Below are 23,045 nucleotides of genomic sequence, written 5' to 3' on the forward strand. Positions count from 1 at the left end.
CTCCAGGCTTCATAACCAGCCAAACACCCCTGCTTCTCTTGCAGTTGAAAAAATTAAATTTCTCCTTGGAGAAATAAGCTTACTTGTTTTTTCTCTTTATTCTCCTTTTTCCTTTATCACAAAAAAAGTATGCTGATGAAAATAAAGCATTTCTAACAGTGACTAGGAGGACAAAGATTATACCAATCTCTGAAAACTACTGCTAACACAATATCTTGTTTAAGCATAGCAATGATTAAACATATATTTTCTCCAAAGATAGCTGGAAAAGACGTTCACATGTGCATTTTACTTCCTCCTGTAGAAACTGACCACAACCAGCACTCAAACACATTCATTTTACCAATAAATATTTTTTAAAAATCAAATACGGCACATTACTTCAAACAATTTCTCTAAAAAGAAGTAAAGATACCCGCCCCCAAAGCATTTTGACACCAAAACATAGCATAAATGGCCCCTATGGTCTTCTGTGGCATAACCATAGTTATAGGGTGAAATATTAAAAAACGGAAACGAATCAAAAAGGTTTCCCCCAAATAGGTAATGCTAGCAGGCCTGGAAGTTTAAGAGCCCTAAGATAAAATATAAGGTGAGCTAAATTTTCAGAAAAAAAAATGCATTTATAAGCAGCGAATTTGCCTGCGGATCGGTTGGTCAAGGGACAGGACACACAGAATGAGTGGTGCTATTGTAACCATGCAGTTTGTGGAGCGGGGAAAGAAGTTTCTCACTGTCAACATCTAGCTGCTGCGGCTGGGATGGGTAAGAACTGTATTTTTCTCTCTTCTCCTGCTCTTTGGACACCTTGTTTTTTAATGAACAGTTGGTATCAGAGCTACGTCCAAAGACTTTTACATGTGGGATTTCCTAACACCGAGCCCTGGCAAAGCTGTGCTGTGTTCGGCCAAAAAACTAAATAGAAATGAGACTACCTCAGAATGTAACAACTGAGCATCCTCGTTCTCTTTCAATGTTTTCATTTAGTTGGAGCAAATGTTTTTGCTTTAATGCAATTGAAAAGAAAAGAACATTTAGGGACAACATAGCTAGATCCCTCATAAAGCTTCATTTTCAAAAGCAGTGTTTAAATCTCTAAATAAATGACAATTCATTCTCTGTTTACTTTAGGTAAACAGAAAATGCATTGCGGAGCACTCATTTTCAAAAGCTAATCAAGAACATTAGGTCCCAACAGATTCATTTAATAGAAATATAATAGGCATTCCTGCTTGCTTTTCATCTTGTCTTGCTGTAAATGCTAAAATGAACAGCAAATTAACCCTGCGTTGGAACAGAGTCCCTGTCACAGCTGATATCCTCTGTCTCACGACTTGTAAACATCCCCGCATCCTGTCGCTGCTTTGACTTCTCCTACATAGAAAAGACGAAAGTGCCTGATGGAGTTTGGCAAGAGAGTGTGGGAATACTTGAATTCTAAAGGGAGTACTGCGTGTCAACTCTGCTATCTTTCCTAGCAGAACAAAATATTACCATGTTGTCTCCTAAAATAGTGTACAATTAGGAAGGAGGAGGAAGGGTGCCTGAATGGCTCAGACGGTTAAGCGTCTGCCTTCAGCTCAGGTCAGGATCTCAGGGTCCTGGGATCGAGCCCCGCATCGGGCTCTCTGCTCAGTGGAGAGCCTGCTTCTCCCTCTCCCTGCCGCTCCCCCTGCTTGTGCTCTCTCTCTCTCTCTCTCTCTCCCTCTCTCCCTGTCAAATAAATAAATCTCTAAAAAAAAAAAAAAAGGAAGGAGGAGGAGTGGAGGTGGGATTTTTTTTTTCCAAGTTACACAGATCAACTGTCTTTCTCTAGATTTTGACTTTACTAGCCATTCTCCAAATGGCTGCTTATAAACTACCATACAAAACAAGCTCATAAAGACAGGGCCATCCAAGCTCTATAATCCGATATAAAAGATTGGCAAACAATTTGAGATCTTATCATTAATATTCAGTGATATCAGAATTAGCATTTAGAACTCTATACAGAAAAACTATAAGACTTCATAAATTATGTAATAATGAACAAACCCTTTCAAAAACTGTTTTCACTGTGCTAAAGTAACATTCTAGACTTGTTGTAAGTACGTTATTCTTACAAGTAGTTCGCAGTTATTCTTGAAGGCAAGCCTTGGAGTTTCCTTAGCATAGTGCTGCTGGGGGAAATTTTCAGCATGTCCATCTTCATCTCTAGCCTGAAGGGAAATATAATGGCCTATTTAGGGACTCACAAATAATGGAAGAAAAAAAAAGCTAAAAGCATAACAGCTCAGATCATTAAACAAACGGGAATCCAGAAATAACAACATTCTTAAGAAGTTTGTTTAAATACGCAGTACGCCTTTTAGATATCAAAATTTGGGATTTATTTTTCTTTACATAGTTTGGTTTGAACATGCAGATTCATCGTGGTGTTAATATTTTAAATTATGATATGAAACAAACCAAAATCAAATAATTTTGTTGGAAATTACCACCACTTTGGTCTTCCAGCGACTTTCGTTGCACATTCAGGATTGTATGACATACGTACGTGTTTAAACTTTTTGGCATGCTTAAGCAATCTCTAGATAATGCACTTTAAAAAAAATTCTAATAGCAAGGCCATAAGAAAAGCAATTTGCATTGTTATATTTTGCATTGTAATACTATCAGAGATAAACTGATTCCCCTTGATTTTTAAATAAAGATCTGAAAGGAGCAATGATCTAGTAAGAACAATGATTCTTCAATCGAATGCAGAAAAAAAATAGATTTAATTAAGAAGCTGCATTAAAAGTTACTGGTTATTTTGATCTACACTGTTAATTAAGAAAGCTGAAGTTTAAATGGAGACATTAACAGAACCCATTAGCAATACCGCTTGCATACAGTCTTCTCTTTCTAATCTCCATCGGTTTCTGGTTTGGAGTTGGAAAGAGGGAGAGGTAGGTGAGAGGAGGCGTGTCTGCAGCACACTCATTAAACCATTCATTTGGGTGACACTTGCACCCCGCTCTGCTCTCATCTCATCTTAGCCCTAACTGCTCTCCCTTTCCTGGCCTCCTGAAATTCACAGCTGAGCTGTCTCCCTCACATATGGCTTGCATATAATTATGCATATTCCATTTTGCACTGCATTAAAATGATGAGCTCCTGGCTCCCTGCCAGCCGATTTTTAAAAAGCCCAAGTGAAGTAGGAAAAAGGAGAGAAACACAGGGAGAGCCGCACAGGAAGCAGCAGGTAGTTCTGTCTGCTGTCTCTTTAGATAAAATGTATGTCTGGCACCACGGGAACAGCTGAGAACTACCTGTTGTGATGTATGGATTGAGGGGGAGAAAACAATGAGTACACGGCCGTGGCACAGCGATGACGGCACTTGTGTATTGTTTCTCCTTTGGTGGAGTGGAATTAGCCCGCTGACAAGTCTCGCTCCGAGCTCCTCCGCTAGACTAGGGATTGTCACTTTAGAAACGGATCCGTGCTTGGTACACTTGAGGACATAGAGCTTGTTTTTTAATAAAGGCTTCCGCTACTTATTGCAGGGAGGGAACCGGATGGAATCTGGACGCGGAATGTCATGATGGCAGTAATGGCAGTAATGTGTGGGTTACGAGAATTTGGTGGGAGAAGACATTGCTCTGTTTTGGTTTCGTTTTTGAAATTCACGAACATCTCTGGGATCAGATGCCTTTTTATTACACCTTCCCCCCCCAACCCCCGCCAAATCAGAGTAAGATAAAGATGCAGTTCCAGGATTGGACTACATGTGACGGTAAGCGTAAGCACTGTTCATGTCCAGTGGTTATCCAGGCACTGAAACCAGTGATGTTCCTTCCTTCTCATGGTGTCAAACTCTAAGCTGCAACTACATCAGAGTTTGAGCTATTACAGTCTTGGATGGGGCCCACTTTACAGTGGAGTGTATAAATAAAAGGCAGCTGGAGGAAAAACAATAGGCTGTCCATGGGTAGCAACAATGTTAGATTCTTTGATTCTTTGTAAGTGCATTTTAAGCCATTCTGCAAGGTCTCTTGAAGGCAGGGGATTTCATCTACTTCATCCTTCTTACTCTGTCATGCCCAGTGCCTTACTTTTAGTTAGTACTTAACAAACACTGAAGCGATGGGGAAAAAAAAAAATGGATAGTAACTAGACCCTACCATAAACAACTCTACAGAAAATGCCACCTCAAAATATGCTAAACTTGGTGGTAGGTTTATTATATTCCTGATGCACTAAGATACATATGCTTGGAAACACGCTTAGCATATAGTTTACGAGGGCTACTATTTACATATATGTCTATATTCAATATATATGTATCTTGTGTATAAATATTCATAAGGTGGAATATGTTTATTATGCATGTACTATGTGTACACATTCATACACACCAGATGCCTGGGGATATTTTCAACATTGGTGGCAAAAATACATCCATTCCACTTACATGTAAGGTGATCACAATGCTTTTTGTGTTTTTAAAGGACAAAAAAAAAATTTCCCATTGTCTAAGATTTGAAGGCGCTTCCTCTCAAAGGAGCTAAAGACTTCATATAAAGCCTATTAATTTATGGGGCTGAACAAAGCAGCAGTGGAAGAGAAAGCAGAGGGAGACTGGGAGAATTGGAAGTGAAGAGAGAAAGCCAGAAATTTGCTTTATTGAGCCGTGTATTTGCCTCTGCATCAATCTCCAGGGCCCTCGGAATGGTCTGCCTCTCACAGTCAACCTGATTCCAGAGTCTAAGACATTCCAGCCTCCAGCCATTTGCTGCGTTTCCACCACATGCCACAGAGCTGGAAAGCACACAACATGTAAGGAGACCCAGCACCATCCGCCTCACGTGTGTGTGCATACACAAGCACTCACCCACCTCCTGCCAAAGTAATTCCTTTTGCATTCTGAAGGGGTTTTTTTTTTAGGGTAAAGTTTAAAATTACTATTCCTAGACTAAGTGAAATTAAGTGCATTCATCGAAGGCAGTAGTTCTCTACTCCCACTGCATACTAGAATCATCTGGGGTGGCTTTTTAACATTGGAGCTCGTCCTCCCCCTCCTGTACCACCTTTCCAAGACTCTGATTGAACTGGTCCAGGATGGGGCCTGGGCATGGTGTTTTTTAAAAAAGCTCTCAGGTGATTGTGTTGGCCAAGCAGGGCTGAGATACACCAATCCAAGGAGCATGCCCAGAAGAGGGGTATGGAGAGAAGGCCCTTGGCAGAGTGTTGGCAAGATGTCCTCTAACCATGTCCCAAACCTTATTGGGCTGAACTGCTATGCAACACTAAGAGGATGTAGGACATGGCCTCTGAGATGGGTCTAACTCTAAAGATCCGAGAGATGACATGACTAGCTGCTTGCAGGCAATAAAAAAAAAAAAAAAAAAAAAAAGAAAGAAAGAAAGAAAGAAAGAAAGAAAGAAAGAAAGAAAGAAAGAAAGAAAGAAAGAAAAAAAAATCCTTATTTTAGTTGCTGGCATGCCAAATAATCTTGCAGGAACTACTAGACCAGCTCCTCCAAAGGTCATTCTGAAACTCTCTAATCAAGTCAAAAATCCCCACGTGCCCTTAGACTTGACACAGGTACAACTTTATGCCGGTTGGTGTGATTTCTGTCTCTCCTCCCCCAGGACTGCATGCTTCCTCAGGGCAGGGGGGGTGCCTGGTTCCTCACCACTGCACCGGCAGCCCCAGCCCCAGCCCGGTGCATGGGAAGTGTTCTGCGGGAATGAGCCCTGTTTCCACGCCTAGCAACTTGCGGGCCATGTTAGACAACATCCTGGGAACCTTCTTACCCCACATGTAGAATCATTTTAGAACATTTTATAACCCGTTTTATATTGAAGCCAGTGCCTTTTCTGCCTCTGCACAGCAGACAATAGCCTATCAAGGCAGGCAGGCGGACGGAGAGAGCCTACAACCCCTGCAGGGAGGGGTGTGCAAACCCTGCAGAGATTCAGAATCTCCAGTCACGGTAATAACACGAAGCAGAACGACTTTTAGCTGGTTTTATTATTGTTCTGAAATTCTCCACAGACAATGAGTTCTCTAACTGCCTGTCTTGGGGCCGACCACCCCACTGCTGGCTCTTGGCATTTCCTGGGGCTAGGAGACCTGTGTTGATGTCTGACTTTGTTCTGGAGTGACCAGTTCTGACAGAAGGAATGCCAAGATACATGATGAACTAACTCTCTCCATGTGTCTTATTCTCAACAGCTTTATTCTGACTAATACGCTGGATATGTATGCCAACTATGGGAAAAAGCAAATGGGAAGCTTTTTTTTTTTCACATTTTACTACAAAATGTGATTGTCAGACCAAAGGTGCATTTTTTTAATCTATTATTCTAAGAAGGCTTCACTTCTTGCCATAAAATCAAAATAAAATCCTTCAATTAAACTGCAGAAGGTAAAACTCCTTCATTTAAACTGCAAGGGGATTTCCCCATCTTGCTGACAGTCATGCATCCATTTTCATGTTGTGCCTACCATTTGAATAAATATTAGATTATGTGAGAAATTTAGACTAATTGCCTCTCTACTTCAAAAATCTCTGGCTTACACAAACTTCGTATTACCTCTCTTTCCCTGTGAATCATCACTAATTCACTTTTTTCATTTTGATTCTTACAGCAATCTTTAGTTCTCTTTCAAAGAAATCACTTCTTCCTTTGGGCCAAAGCTTTGGTGTCATGTGCATATGCAAGCAAGCTCAGCAATTTTTTTTTCTCCTCTGGAGGACTCCCTCAGAAAATGTGGAACATTCTAAAAACAGCTCCACAGGCCTACCCCAGAAAAGCGAGATGTTTCTGAGTCAACAAAAAGGTTAACACTGCTGCCATTTAAGTGGAGAGATAACTAGGCTTCCCAGTTAATACCTCCTTGTGATGAATGGGAGTTTACACCTCTGCGCCACTGTGATTTCAGAATTTCTTTTGAAAGCAAAAGAAAGTTCTGCCTGGAACCAGAGCCTGGGAGCGCGCAGCGGAGCCTCCAGACTCAGCCTTCCAGTGCTGCAGCAGATGTAGCACCTGTCAGCTCGCACATGTGGTGTTGTTACCAGACTTGAGAACATCAAAAATAGTGCAGCTCAAACTTGTGGGAGTGCAGAGAAAAACTCATATTTTAGAACTCGTTTTGTGAACCAGAAGAAATAGAATTTCTTTTCACAGTTCAAGATAAAAACACCAGGACACCACCTCTGAAAACTCTTAGAATTTCATTTTGTGATGTCCCGTTTCTGGTCTCTCCTTTCCTGAGTTCGAGGTCTACATATGTTTCTCTTGAGGAAGCTCAGAGATGATTAAACTGCAACCATCACACGTGGCCGTTCAGTGGGCTGTGGACATCTTTGTGAACTTGATTATAGGTCAGCCTGGTTTCTAGGCCCCTCGGTGGAGTTCAGCCAGTGCTGGCCCCGGGCCAGAATGACACAGGGAGGCCCACAGAGTGGCTCCTGCTTCCAGTGAGTTATGGCCCGGTTGTGCTCATCCTGGTGGCCTAACTCCTCATGGCTGAATGCCTAGTTCCCCTCAACTGGATTCCTGTCCTTTACCCCCATCTTCTCCTTGTAAAACTAGATTTCACCTGTCCTCCTGACTTCTGGAAAATTCTTCTACACCTTTTAGGTATTCATTCAGAACAGAGCTCCTTTAGGAAACCATTCCCGACCTCTTCCTCCTGGTCCTAATCTGGGCTCTGTACCCGTGTGTGTGTGTGTGTGTGTGTATCTCCATTCCATCCATTGCCTTATGACCATCTACATGTTTATCTTCCCCACTAATCTGTCAGGTCCTTGAGAGCAGAAATTGTGTTCTATTCAGCTGCAAATCTCTAGAGCCTCATCTACTGCCTGGCACAGGATAAAGGCTCCATAAATGGGGAGTGAGTGAGTGAGCGAGTAAGTGTGTGTGTGAAGGAGCTCCGATCCTGCAACCCTGGCAAATGGACATTCTGTCTTGTACTCTGATCCCCAGAGGTGAGTGTCCTGCCCCTGAGTCATCACCATACCTGAATCTCAGCCAGAGCTCTCTGATCACACCTGCCTCCCCCATGGACCTTCACTGTCTATTCCATACCCTCTGCCCAACACCTGCCCCTCCCACCTGGTTAGACACTAGAATCTTAGCCTCACTGCAGAGCCTGCACTTCATTTGGACTCTGGCCAATAATCAATTTGTCCACATGTTTCTCTCCTCTGCCTCCCACTCTAACCTCTGGTCATTGCCTAACAAATTTTCATCCCCAGAAGTCCATTCCCAGATTAACCAACCCGTTGCCTTGCTCCCTGTTTCTGATACCTCATCTAGTCATAGTGTCCCAAGTCAGTCTGGGACTCCTCGGTGTAACTCATCTTGGTTATGACTCAAATCTTCCCTACCAGACTGGAAACTGCTTATGGGAAAATGTCTGAAGCCCCCATGCTCAGCAGAGTACCTTGTACAACAAAGAATCCTGTAAGTATATGCTGAGTGGATTTATTAACCCTTTGCTCTTCCTTAAGCCAAGACCCAGAAGTGTTCTGTTTCTCTCCGCCCTGAGTTCCCTGCCTCTATAAATGGATCGCCTTAAGTAAGAGTTGTTTCTATGCAAATTCAAGTCAGTGAACATCAGATTCCAGAGAATTGCAGGGCTCGTGGACAGAATTGTGTGAGCATGCAGCTTGGGTAGAGAGCTTTCTCTTGCACAGAGGCCTCCCGCCTGGCATCAGGCTCCCTGCTCTGGAGACACCCCAGGCACCCAGAAACATCAATCTCTGGACCCAGGCATCTGTTCAATTCATGTTAGTACTAATTTTTGCATCAGGATCCCTTGCCCTCCCTTTCATTACCTTGTCATCAAAGATTGACTATGGGATTCCTGCAGTGGTGCCGTTTTACTTTGTTCTTTTAACAAAATGTATTTAAATTCCTATTTAGCAAGTAGGCCAAGGGAGAAGCTGTTTCCCCAGTGAAGTTCCTTCTATTTCTCTATCCTCCATACCTGCCAGGCTCCTATGACAGCTCCCACATCTCTGATGGATGAGATGAACTTATTTGCTGCAGCTCTTTTTTCACTCCATGCAAACCTTTATATATATCATAAATTTTTAATATCCAATTTGGAGTCTTCAAAGAATAACGGTAACAAATATGCAACATGAAGATAATGGGAATCGAATCATGTTTATGGCCTCCATGAGCATCTCCTTAAACGATGTCGGGTCAGAGCCACTCAGAGCTGTGAGTGTGTGAGGCTAGCAGGCTGATCTCATGCCTGATTAATGGCTGCCCTTACTCGGGGGCCCTAATGGATTGCATGACAGTTACGGCAACAGATTCCACATCAGCCTGAAATACAGCTACCATGCGAGCTAAAATATATCATGCTCGTCCCAGCATATTACAGCTGTGTCCGGAATAATCAGAGCAGTTGCTAAGTGGTTCTGAAAATCCCTGTTTTGGCTTTTCATTTTAAAAATCTATTTTTCCTTTATTGGACAGGACTGCTGGATTTATCTTGCACTGCTTTTTGTCAGGTCACCTGAGCGTCTTTGGTAAGAACTGTTTTATCGAAGTGGCCCACAGGTACAGCCCGGCAGCTGGGGCACGCGGCCCTCTTTTGTATTCTCTGCTAAAGCCACTCCACCATCACATCCCAAGCAGCTTCTGCTTATCCCAAGCCCCTTGATCCATGGTGGGTTATCCCAGCTTCTTGAAGGCTCCCTTGCCCCGACTTCCTGCCTCCGCCCACCAACTGCCTTTTGGCTTTTTCATGCACTATTCATTTGTATTTATTACCCAGGGTCGTGTGAGGGGAAACAAAAGCAGGCAATTCCACTTTGTTACTCCTTGGCACCTACAAAATACTCAAATAATTGCCCTAATCTTGGCATTTCAGGTGGTCCTTTTATTCCTTTTCTCTAAAATCACTAAGCAGAAGGGGCTGGACTCTAGTCTTTATATATAGACCTCAGGATGGACCTAAGAAATTAGAGAAAATGTGAAGCAGGCAAGGACCCCATGTGTAAGACTAGGAAAGGATCCAGACGTAATGGAGGAGATTTACTACCTGCAGGAGGTCTCCCTCGAAATAACCTGGCCTCAGATGGGAATAAGAAACACACAGAACCAGATGAAGATACTGCTCTGGATATTACTGAAGATTCATAGTAATGGCTAATATCCCTACAGCTGTTATATACGCCCCAGACACCATTCCAAGTGCTTCATATGCATTAACCCATTTAACACACACGCCCATACATATACCCAAACCAAACAAAACCTTATGAGCAGGGACTGTCATTGTCTGCATCTTACATATGAAGAAAGAGAGCACAGAGAGATGATGCACAGAGAGATGATGGAGTGCACACAAAGTCACACAGCTAACAAGAGGTGGAATCGGGATTCAAACCCAGGCCATCTGTCTCTACGGCTCCTATTCTATTTGATAATCTGCCACCTCTCTGCTAGTGGTTTAAAAAAAAATCAGTGTGAAATAACTTGAAAATACTGATGTCATTAAGCTAAAAATATATATTATTAACTCATTAAGGGAGGTTTTCATAATCCTCTGATTTTCTTGGGTTTTCAGTTCCAAGATCATATACACCAAGGAAACTAGGAAAAGAGAGTGTTTAAGAACAAACACAACTGAAGAGGATGGGGTGGTCTGCAAAGACCTTGGGTAAAAAAAGAAGCAAGAGCAAACATGAGTCAGTAAGTCTCTGGCACAGCCTGGGGGAGATGCTACTTCAAAATTTATAAAACTAATCCTTAAAACAAACCAACTTCTTTGACCTGATTCTTATTAAACAACCTTTGGATCATTGATTATGACACCTAAGTCCATTAATTCCAGAAGGACATGTCCTACAGAGCTCACTCAACTATTCAGGTCCTTTAGCCATTTCCTTTGTGAATTTCTAAAAGCATTATTAGTATTGTCATATTATTTTTTATTAATCCCATAAATGGTGATGTGCAGACTATAAAGGACATTGTGTGTTTTATCTCATTAAGTCCTGGCCCTCCAGTATATAAAGGCGGATTGTGGCTTTGGTTAACATGAGTCAGTTCATCAAAGCAGTGGAGACTTTTGGATGAACTGGCGAAATTGAGTCACTGGACTTGCCTAGTTGAGAAACAGGCCTGGACTGTGGTGATTCTTGAAGGGTGGGGTTGTGGGGAGCCAGAGGCCTCTGTTCAATACCACAACTGGGAAAAATTGAGAGAGAGCAATAGTAATGCAGCCTCTGTCAGGTTGATGGCTAATTAGCTCAGCGGGTGAGAAGACAATACAAGAGGCTTGGAGTCACATCCTGGGACAGTTAGCTTGCTCTGTGTCACAGAACATACCCTTCATCACGAACCTGCCACATCACATGTATATGGGTCTTAGCAAAGGGGAGACAGACACTGGGAAACGTGCAAGAGCATGTGGATGAATCAATGCGTATCTCTCACTACTACTAGAGGAAACAAATCAAAGGGCATATCCGGGTGATGGTGGTCCTGGACAGCTATGAGTCACGAACTGAAACAATTGTATCCTTGAATCAATTTCCAATTCTGAGATCAAGGACTATAAATTCTAAATTAGCAGCAATACTTGTCAAAGACCATGATGTCACAATTATTATCCATAATAAAGGTTCAGTGCTCAAACCAACTTTTCTTTTTCTCTTACCAGCAACCACAGAATAGCCATAATGATGATCCAGATACAACAGGGCTGCCTATATTTTCTCTGCATGGTTCACCTGGGCCTCAATCTACCCCATCTCCTGGGTGCCCACCAACCTGTAAAGTGGGCCTGCAGATGCCCCATGTGTTCTGCATTCTCATCACTGGTTCCCTATCAGCTCGGGCTTCAAGCCACCTCCATACCAGTCTCAGCTCTCAACCCTTACCCTTGACTCTATACTTGCCTTGTATGCTTTGATCTGTGCACTTGCCGTGGCTGGAGCTGTCTCCATTAGACAGGTCCTCCACTTTGGACAGCCACAGAATCTCCCACCCTGGTCACTGCTCTGAGCTGGGACAGTTTTACAGTCAGCATTCTATAATAGTGCCCAAAATATAAGGCATCTTAAAGATAAGATTTCTTGAGTAAGAAACAGAAGTGAGAATTATGTAACAGTTTTAAAGATCTAAAATTGGCCTGACATAAAGAAGAAAGACCAAGACTAGCAGGAAAATCCTGGCTGTCACTGGGCACTGTCCACATAAATGTTCTGACCAACATGAAGCAATGCTGTGGTTTGTGCCTGTGGAGGCAGGCAAAGGAGAAAGACAAAGTGACACATCTATTCACTCTGCCCCTGGGTCTTTCAGAGTGTGAAGTCAGGATGTGATCCTGAACTGGATGGTCCTCCTGACAGCTTCAACTATGAACCACATACCACTTGCACTGTTAACAGGGGCATCATCAGGCTTAGAGGAACCAAGTCCCAATTACCTTGTTTCCAAATCCAGGACGGAGGGGCACCTGGGTGGTTCAATTGGTTAAGCATCTAACTCTTGATTTTGGCTCAGGTCATGATCTCAGGGTGATAGGATTGAGCCCCACATCAGACTCTGCACTGGGTATGGAATCTGCTTAAGATTCTCTCTCTGCCTCTGCACCCCTAGCTCGCTCTCTCATTCTCTCTCTCTCTCTCTCTCTCTCTCTCTCTCTCTCTCAGAAGAAGAAGAAGAAGAAGAAGAAACAACCCCAGGATTGATCAGCCTCTCTGAGGAGACAGATGTAAAGATGGCAGCAAAGGAGCTTCTGCTCAAATGGCACTCTCTGGAGTCTTCATTTTAAATCCCAGCCATTCTGCAGATGATGAATGGAAGTAATAAAAGATGGAACTGTGACATGTTTAAATAGTGGACAATCTTTCCAGCAGAATTTGACCTGTGTTGAGGGAAGGGCCTCTTGAAGCCAACAGCTGAGTATCAGGTTAAGGTCCATTTTTAGATGATAACGAGTTAACACTCATTCCTCTGTCATCCCTTTTTAAAGGTATTTATTATTTTTTTCCAGGCGTTATATCTTAGAATCAAAGCCTTAGTGATAAAAGACAAAAAGTGTCCTGGGTTTCCACATCCTCTCCCCTTATGGGATAGCTGACAACAAGAGAGGGTAGTTTCCTCCTGCATGGGTGAGCCGCCCTGCCCCTCCTGTTTGCTCCATCCCCTCTCTCACCTAACCTTTCTGGTTACTGAAATTCCCAAACTATTCAGTTCCTCTGTACCCTGGTATTTCAGCTGCCCAGTGTGGTTTTAGATGTGAGATAACTGGAAGCCACATCAGAAGAAGGCTTCCAGACTGCAGACTGGACCCCACTGAAGAGAACATGACTGCTTCTAGAAACTTCCAACTCAAACTCTACTTCATAGAGCTGTCACCACAAAGGTAGAAAACTCAGTATAGAAGTCATTTTGACAGTAAAATCAAGATCAAAATTTGTTCTGTGCCAGACACCATGCTAAACAATTGCAGACTTTGGCTCATTAAAGCTCCTCAAACCCTCATAAGGTCTACATTACCATTACCACCTCCATTTTGCCGGTAAGGAATCCGAAGTGTAGAGAAGTTCAGTAACTTATCCAAAGCTAAAGAGCTGACAAAGGCAAAGTTAAGGTCCGATACAAGTGTCGCCACATCGTGTGCAGGCTCTTGCCCCCACACCACATTGGCTCTCTCACAGCAGCTCTGTCAGCAGAGGACATTGGCTGACAATGAGCAACAGAAACTTCAGATATTACTAGAAAGCAGAGAAGTCATGGCTCAAATGTCTCTATGGGTCCTTGCAGGAGACAACACTGCCCTCTGATCTCCCCTTTTGTGGTGAAGCACCAATGCCCATTACAGCTCAAATGGAGGTGGTCAAGGCAGCCAGCACTGACCTGCGGGGCAAGGTCTGGGGGTCAGTCTACTAGGCCAAAGGCAACACGGTCAATAAGAACACAACCAAACACTGAACAGATCCAAACATTAAGCCCACCAGCGTGGAAGGCAATGGCCTTTCCGAGTATCCTGCACTTAAGGTATGGGGCAAAAAAGATGCAAGGATGGGGGGAGGGAGTACACATGGAAATGGGCCTTAGAGGTCAGCAGGAAAAACTCTGCATGGAGATGGGGGAGGACACATCCCTGGAGTGGAAAGACTTCTTGATAAGGGGCCTGCTTGTTTTGAAATCCTTCTTATATTTCATTTGCAAATCCTACAAATTTAAGATGATGGGGTTCCCAGGTGAGAGTGGGAGCCTAAATCTTTCCTTGAGCATCAATACAGACTAAACTGTGTTTTCAAGGACAAAGGATTCTAAATTCATAAAACTTTCTTTGTGGTACTTACCTAATCATAGAGCAGAAAACTGTTATGGTTTGATGTGGAAAATAGTAAAAGGGGAATGAGCGATTGCCTGATATAATTCCTACTAATATTAGCCTTCCCTTATTACTATGAACGAGCAGTGTTTACATGCAATTAATTATCCTCATAGGTGAAATAAAGAAATTTCATTCATACTTTGCCTTAAGGAATGACAGACTTTTGCCTTTGAATGATAAAAATGATTTGTCTAATTCTAGAAACCAGAAACTCTGTATTTATACCAAACCATTCTATGAAGCATTGTGACTCCACAGAAAGCAGACAGCAGTGACAAGGGCACTTATATAACCTTTTCCTTAGGTCCCATTCATTCATTCATTCATCATTTATTGGGCATCTTCCGTGTGTCTGGCAGTTGTAGACAACTAATTAACTAAGCATCTAAAATGAATGGTATTTGGCCAACATGTCCAACACATTTTAATTTTTTAAGTTCAATGGTAACAAATAAAGCAAATGATCCCTTGCCAAGGTCTAACCATTCACAATTTGGAGTGTCAGATATCACACATTTATATCCTATTTAAAATTTAGATTTTTAAATAATTTTAATTCTTAAAAAGTAAATAAAAGTAAATCACAAAAGGCAAGAGGTAGAAAATATTCTCATAAGCAGACAAGAATTATGAGGAAATCAAAAGCAAGAAAAAGTGAGAGCAAAATTCTCAAAGGCCAAGCACCCCAAGTGCCATTTGCTTGAGGATGTTAGTATATAAAGGGGTGAGGAGGGCCATTTGGTGCCAATACTGAGCTGAGTTTGATTTCTGGCACCATCAGTAAAACAGAGGACATAACATCCAGCTCAGAAATTCAATGCAAGGATTAAATGAAACAATTCATCACATGTCCTACACAATGCCTGGAACAGAGTAAGTACTCAATATACGACAGTTATTTAAATTTCACAGATCTACTTTCTTTTCTGGAGAGAAAAACTCAGCCAGCAGGAAGGCAATAGGGACTCACTCGCTCTTCTTATCATTAAAGTCTTGGTTAAAAGTTAGTTGTGTGCAACTATAGAGCATGCTCAGCAGCCAAAGGCAAATGTCAATCAGAAGACACGGGCGAAGATTTGAGGACTATTAGAAATGCATAAATACACCCACTAATCAGGATCCTAACCACTACACATCGATATTAATGACCACTTCTATCTCTCTTCTGCCATCTGACTACCCATTCCGTTTCCTGCAAATTAAGCATTGTTTTGTTTTGTTTCCTTTTGATCTTTCCATCTCCCCTTAGGTTTCACGAGCAGCATCTCCACCAAGCAAGTTTCTACCCAGGCTGAGCAGCAGCTCCCATCCGTCAGCAGCCAGGGATTCATGGGTGCTACTCTAAGTTGAATTCCACGGCCATCACCACACCTCTATCGAAGAACTCAACCACGGTTTTACTGTTGGTCCCTTCCTTACCATTCACATCATCTCCCTTTATTCTGTATTTTCCAGCTACTAACTTCACCCTGTATCAACTTTGTTTCTGACTCAATAGGAAGACATCTGCATCACTGGCTGATTTAAACGTTCAGCAGAGGTTGGGCACACATACACTGTAACCCACACACTCTTTCGAAGCTGAATGGCCTCGCCAAAGACAGACAGGAACAGACAAAATAGAGGGGCGAATTTCGAAACAATCCAATATGTGGTTCACCATTTGCAGAAAATGTGCAAAGGAGAGGATATAATTTTCTTATTGGAAAGACTGAGGCTTTCTTTTTTTTCTTTCACTAAATGTTTCATCCTCTGCTAGGTCCTTATTCATTTTAGAATTCAGCACAAAACTGTCGCCTTTGAGCTTTGTTTTGTTTTTAACGTGTCTATCCTCCTGTTTCTGACACATCGTCTCTCCTGCACGCCCCTTAGGACTCTGAGCCACCTGGCAATCTCTCCTCCACAGGTGAGAATCCCCTCTCCTCATGACCTGTGCAATCGGAAACAACTTTCTTTTAACTTGTAAAATTTACTTCATCTTCAAGTAAAATGTCGTCCTTGTATGAAGCATTTTCATTTCTATTTCTCCCTGCCGCTTGCCCTGCCACAGGAAGCTGCCGCACAGGTACCGTATAATGTTTATGTTCATTTGTGTCTTTATATTACATCCTGCCCTCCTGAGCTCTACGATCGGATGTCTACAAAGATATAATCAAAATGAAATTGTATTAGTTTAGATCAGCATCTGTGGCAGCAATTCCTTAAATGATACAAACAAGGCAGTAGCTATAATGTCTGTCTTGTTTCAAGGTAAAAATGAAAAATGACATCTTTGATGGAGAAGACTCCACAGAGACCAGGGAGAAACGCGGCCTCTTCCCCTGCTCACAGACAGCTCTCTTTCCTGTCATATGGCTGACAGGTGTGTAATCATGTTCCTTAGTCACAGTTTGTGTTAAAATAACCAATTACCAAATGAATGAGAATGGAGCTCTAGTGTGACTGGCGCCACTGTTGCAAAGTGATGATGTGCATCCAAAGCACAGCCTTAAAGAGAGGCTCCTCCCCCAAAGCTACCTCCCAGGCTAGAAGCCTTCCCACTGTACTATGAATTTGCTCAAATACAGGACGTTTTCCCTCTGGCCCCTACCCTAAGGAATGAAGAGTCCAACGAGGCCACCATGGATGATCATCCCAATTTCCCCGGCAACAGAAGGTCCCCACTATTTCCTGTCCTTGATCTTTCCAGGACACATCACCCTCGCCTCTCATTGAGCACCCACTGGTACAGCTGTCTCCCTGCGCACCCAGATTTCCACATGAACAGGGCAGTAACTACCATCAATCTTTTCTTCCCTCCATGATATATATCACCTTTTACCAGGCCCCACAGTGACAAAGGACAGTGCTGAAACCCAAGAGCCCTGACATTCCAAGTGTATCCTCACCAGGCAAGGAATTCTCCAGATCTACTGCCCAAGAAAGATCAAGTAACATGCAGGTAGTCCACAGAGCCACGTGTTGTTCTGTGTCATGGATATAGTCAAGAGAAGCAAATCCTTTAGTGTTCATGAAAAATGTAAGCACAAAAATCACATTTTCTATTGGCCCAGAGGTTGTTAACACGTTGGGGGAGAAAGCTTGCAAAGAACTCAAATGAAGTCCCGTGTAGAAAGTTGAGATAATGACTTAAAACAGACTGATTATAATAGTACTATTATTACATTTTAGGTGACTTTCACCACTAACCCCTCCTGTGTGTCAGACATGCCCCATCGCTGTGCCCATGGGTGCAGGAGCCCTATTTCCCAGACTGGTGGCTGAAGAAGTTGGAGAAGAGGTGAAAGTAGGCGTCTGCCCTATAGGTTTGCCTCCCATCCGTGAAGCAGGGTTAGTACTTCTTACCCACACTTGGTGGAATGAGAGATTGGTTGTGACCACCATGCAACACCAATGGTGCAGTGCAAGAAAAGATTTTTGAGTTGCATGTCCACTGATATCTTTTGATGAGACACACTGTAGGCTTTCAAACAAACATGAAGTTTTCAGTAAGCCAAGGGAGGTGCTGACTCAAATTTTAGGCAGCAAATACCAAAGTAAAAAAGTGAAACCCAAAAAATCTCTGGATTGGTTTATTTTAGGCTAAGAGATATAAGGAGATTCAAGACAGATTCAAAGAAGTGAGTGAAAAGTACCATTCTTTTCTAACTCTCAATCCTTTTTTTTTTTCTCTTATCACAAAAGATGTTCCACCGGTAGATTTACCTACAAAAACCAGAGCAAACTTACTTTCCTGTAAAAAGGCTTGATAAGCCATGCTTTGCATGAGATGAAAGGTAATAAACATTTAAGAGGAAGAAAAAAAAAAAAGCCATAAGCTGGTTTTCCCCTTCCATGTTCTTTGTAACTGATGAGTTTTTAACCTCAGCCTTGTTATCCTCATTAGCATAAGTGCTAATTACCCCCTCTCCTCTCCTACTGGAAGGGCAATCAGGACTCCACACCAGCTTGGACAAGGCTGACACCCCAGGTCAAGGTTGCTGGCTGAGGAACGACATTAGGGCTGCGTAAGTGGCAGCAAACGGTGTGACAGGTGTGCTAGATCAGGGACAAAAGTGCAGGGGGCTGCTGGAATCGAGGGTCTCCTTCCAAGGAGGGGACGAGGCCCACTGCTGCACTGCATCTGATGTTCTCTCCTCCACTTATTCATGTGCTCCTGGCAAGCTTGGCAGTGGTACCTTGAGTGAAAAGCACACTATTTTGCACATATGGTGGAAAGAGTCTTGTGCATCAGTTGAATGCATACTGTACTACATACACATTCTGTTTTATCTCCGGGCCCAGCCGTGCTGCAAACGCTTGCAAATTGGGAAGCCTTCTGTGCAGTAAAAATACGGACAGGAGAAGCTAGACTGTGACTTATAAGATGCGACACTAGCCAAAAAAGCCAAAGTAACTAAAAGTTAAGGCGTGTGCTTCATGCTCGTTGCAACAAAGGCAGTAGCTCTGCGAGGTGGAGACTCACCACCCGCACTGGTTTCATCCCCCCTCATCCTGTGGTTTCAGGCCCGATGAACGGGCTTCCCTTACACACACACACACACACACACACACACACACACACACACACACGATGTCCTCTAGAAACCTCTGCCTGTATTCATTGCTGTTTCATTTTACGGAAAGTTTGGGATTTATATGGAAAAAAATTTCAGTGAAATTTCTCATTTACCTCGGTGGGAGATAGTGACGAAATTGCTATTTTTGTCCTCCATTATATCCCGAGGTCTTCAGCCTACCATCCTGCAATGGGATGCCGCTGCCCTTAGAGAGTCACTGGCATCACTTTCACTTCCTAAGTGTTTCTGAAAGCAAAATCTGATACTTCTCGGAATTCAGAACTCCCTGTATATTTGGGATGTGCAAGGGGCAAAGTGGTGGGTTGTTCTGACCTTCTTTCTTCCTAGTCTTCCTTTACCTGGCACCCAAATTAAGCAATGATTTTTTTTTAAGATTTTATTTGTTTATTCATGAGACACACACAGAGAGAGGCAGAGACACGGGCAGAGGGAGAAGCAGGCTCCCTGCAGGGAGCCCGACGAGGGACTCGATCCCAGGTCCCTGGGATGACACCCTGAGCCAAAGGCAGAGACGCTCAACTACTGAGCCACCCAGGTGCCCCTACAGTAATGACTTTTATAAATAATTCCTTTAAAGGGAGCTCCAGAGATTAATATAAAAATCCTTCAGTTATTCAAATTACAGTTCTTCCTTTCTTTTCTATTAGCCTCGTTATACAAGTAGGAAAACAGCGTAGGACTGTATAGATTCCTTTAACAAATGAAGACAATTTTTATAGGGGTCAATGTAATAAGACTTCTATCACTCTTCCACAGCCTGCTGAAAATGGTAAGTTCTTGTCTCAAAATAAAGAAAATAGTAAGTTCTTGTCTCCAAAATGAAGAAAGCGAATGAAGGTAACTGGGGCATCGAGGGGGAGGGGGGCTCAGTCAGTTAAGCATCTGCCTTCAGCCGGGGTCATGATCCCAAGGTCCGGGGATGGAGCCCCACAGTGGGCTCCCTGCTCAGTGGGCAGTCTGCTTCTCCTTCTCCCTCTGCCCCTCCTCCACACTCAAGCTCTCTTTCTCTCTCAAATAAATAAATAAGATCTTAAAAAAAAAAGAAGATGGACCCAGGTATCCAATAGAAAGCACAGAGGAATACAATGTGGGGTTCTTGGCAAAATACTGATTGCTTCAAGTATATAAAAGGGAAAGAGCAGAGAGTACTCAGAGTGACGGCCCATACTGTCCCCACTCTCTGCTGGAAGCTCCTTCTTAATTCAAGGACACATCTCTCCCCTCCTAACCCTTCCGTCTGTGCAGCATCCGAGGTTGTAAAGGAGCAGCAGGCTTCCTAATGCTGAAGTGTGTGCCTTGCCTATTTCTGTGTGTAGAATTCATGATTTCGTTTCCATGTTATTTAGAATCATCCTCTCACAAATGTTAGGAGTGACGGAAGTTAACCCCAAACTGGTGAGAAGCTTTGAGTTGCCTGAGGCATGCTTTGGCTCGTGGCAGTCAGTTGTTCATTTTCAATATGCTTTTAGTTTGTTGAGTTGCTAGAAACAATAAAATACATATTTAAAAGATTGTGTTTTACGAGGACTCCTCCACAGGCAACTTTACACCACACTTTCCACCGTTCAACACTTTGTCCGGCTTTCTCTTTGTCGGGTTTTTGTAGCTGATTTTTTTTTTAAATGAGTTGAAATATACAGAAAACATAATAAAGTCAACAATTAGAAACAGCTCCCGCCATTTAACTCTATTAACAATAGGGTATGATAATTATTACTGATACATCTGAAATTCCCAATAGAGCTTTCTGAGAAGTATATGTAGGGGAAGGGAAAGAAATATTACATACTTGGATAAAGCTCCAGGTTCTTAAAATGGACCTGTTAACAAAGTCATAAGAGAACCAGCCGGTTGAGTTTAAATACTGTTCATCCTTCCACACAGCTGCTCTAGAGCCAGAAAAGGGGGAGCTGGGGGAGATTCTCCGGGCTATGTTCAGAGCCTCTTTTCTAGTTTTCTCTTTGAAAAAATAAAAATAAAAAATGATTTATTTGCAACACATTCCAGTCCCCACCACCAATACAACATAAGAGTAGAAGAGTCACACTGCAAGCATCACTTAGTCCAAGGCAGAGCTCCGTGCCCCTCAAGGCAGCAAGCCCATCTCCCCCAGAGACCCGTGCCCAGAGCCAAACTGAACACACACACAGACCAGCTGAGAATGAAGCCGGCCCCAGGCCTCAGCACATCCCCCCCTCCTACAGCCCTTCAAGCTCCCTGATGGCAGCCACGGGCATCCCCCAACCACACCAGCTCCTGGCCTCTTGACTAGCAGGGTATATATTTAAACAAGAATCAGCTGCTGTTTTCCTCCCTTTAATGTGTGTATGTCCAATCTTCTGAGTCAAGCTGAAAACTCCTTGAGAGAACGGACCAGATCTTACGTGTCTCTTTCCCATAGTCCCCAGAGTTAACGTTTTGTGAGATGCAGTAAAATGAGTTCAGAACACTGGAAGTCCCTCCAGGAAGACCCTTGGTTAAACTGAGTATGCTAGATATTAAAATGCAATCCAGTCCCAGAATTGGGTTAGTGAAATATGTAGGTATTTTGATGATATAAAATCAAACAGCAGTACTTGAAATGCCCAAGAATATAGACTTTGAGGAGGTCATTTTTTTGAATAAGAACCTGGTGTAGAAGGTGACTGCCATTCCAGAATGAGCTGTGATGCTGAACATATGTCTTTGTCTGGGGAGGCACATAAGGGAGGTTTGAGAGGCATCGTCTTGGGTTGGGTTGGTCAGGAGAAGAGGGGATTTTAGGTGAGCGCTACAGGTATTTTTTTAATAGGAGTCCTAGTTATTTTCTAGGACCTGTCCAACTATCAATTTCACCCTCAAGAAAGAAGGCTGAAGAGGAAGAAAGTGAACTTAGGTTTTGGATCAGAACCACAAGTCTGGTTATGTACAAGTAAGCCCTAACCTTCTACCATCGTCCCCATGTGCTCCCTGCTATTGCTTCCCTACTTCTAGTTTGGTCATTGTTTCCTTTCCCCCTTACTACATACATGGAAACGAATGAAAGACTCTTGATACCCTGGATGCCTAGCACAGTGCTTGACACAAGGGAATGCTCAATAAATGTTGGGCTGTGGACCTGGGAGAGCAATCAAGGTGTCTGCCCACCACATCCCCTTCCAAGGGACCGTGTACCAAGTTTTGTACCACATGACCAGCCTCAGCTGACTGGACTAAGGATGTGCATGTGACCCAAGAGCAGTCAGTAGAAAAGGCGTCCAGCAAGCCATGGTATGGCCTGGGACAAAAAGATGAGCTGATTCAATCAGATTTCCTCCCTCAGGAACAAGAATTAGCATATATCAAGAGGCTGCGACACGCGGCAACAGGAGCTGAACAGAAAGGTCACAATATTAAGAGGAGCCAGAGAGGCCATGATGGAGTGAGACCTGCTGGGTGGCGAGGACCAGGGACCACGGGAAGGATAGAAAGAAAAACATGGAGCAGACAGCCAGGGAAAATCAGAGATACCATGACAGAGGAGATGGAGAGAAGCCAAGCCCAAAGCTGCCTCGTTCTCACTTGCTTTCTGCTTCCAAATCCTGCCCCCTTTCCTGAAGAGCCTGGCTAAAATAGACAGTAACATCTTCTGTCTTCAATTTAACTCCACTCTCTTCCCTTTCGAAAGTCCAGATGCTTGTTTTTCTTTCTCTCCCACAGTGGAGAGGGAAGTGGCTACCGCACATGAAAGGAGCCTCGAAGGGTGAACAAACACGAGGATTTCGAAACCACCAAGTATCTCATCACAAACCCCCATCGCCTGCTGGGTCTGATGGACTGGGCGCTGCATTAAATCTTAGACAGGGAAGGCGTGAGCGAGAGTGGTCCTGTTTTGTTTTGCAGGAGAAGACAGCGGTGCTAACAAGCAGAACCAGGGGTGCAATTTCCTTCACCACCTGAAACCACCACTACAGGTGTGGATGCAACAATGCTTTCTGTTTGGTGAATCCTGGAGTCTGAGTGGATTCTATTTTTTTATGGCAAATCAGCCACGGCCTCTTACCCTTCGGGGCATTTGTCATTTCTAATTTCTGAGAGTGGCAGATGTCAGCTCCCTTAGCAAGGAACGATTTTTAAAAATCTGTTTGTATACA

The 23,045-nt window shown here is 43.2% G+C and overlaps 1 protein-coding gene across 7 annotated transcripts in view; it reads right to left on the reverse strand.

Annotated features, from left to right (window-relative positions):
- Positions 1-23,045, reverse strand: part of SOBP (sine oculis binding protein homolog) — a 162,565-nt gene that overhangs the window by 64,807 nt on the left and 74,713 nt on the right. For 6 of the 7 annotated variants that reach the window (XM_072831872.1, XM_072831879.1, XM_072831873.1 and 3 more), the window contains exon 5: positions 2,103-2,198. The exons of the other annotated variant lie outside the window; for it this stretch is intronic. In XM_072831872.1, coding sequence (XP_072687973.1) covers positions 2,103-2,198 — 96 coding nt within the window. The remainder of the gene's footprint in view (positions 1-2,102; positions 2,199-23,045) is intronic. 7 annotated transcript variants of the gene reach the window in all.

This window comes from Canis lupus, chromosome 7 (assembly GCF_048164855.1).
Source record: "Canis lupus baileyi chromosome 7, mCanLup2.hap1, whole genome shotgun sequence".
Taxonomy (NCBI): Eukaryota; Metazoa; Chordata; class Mammalia; order Carnivora; family Canidae; genus Canis; species Canis lupus.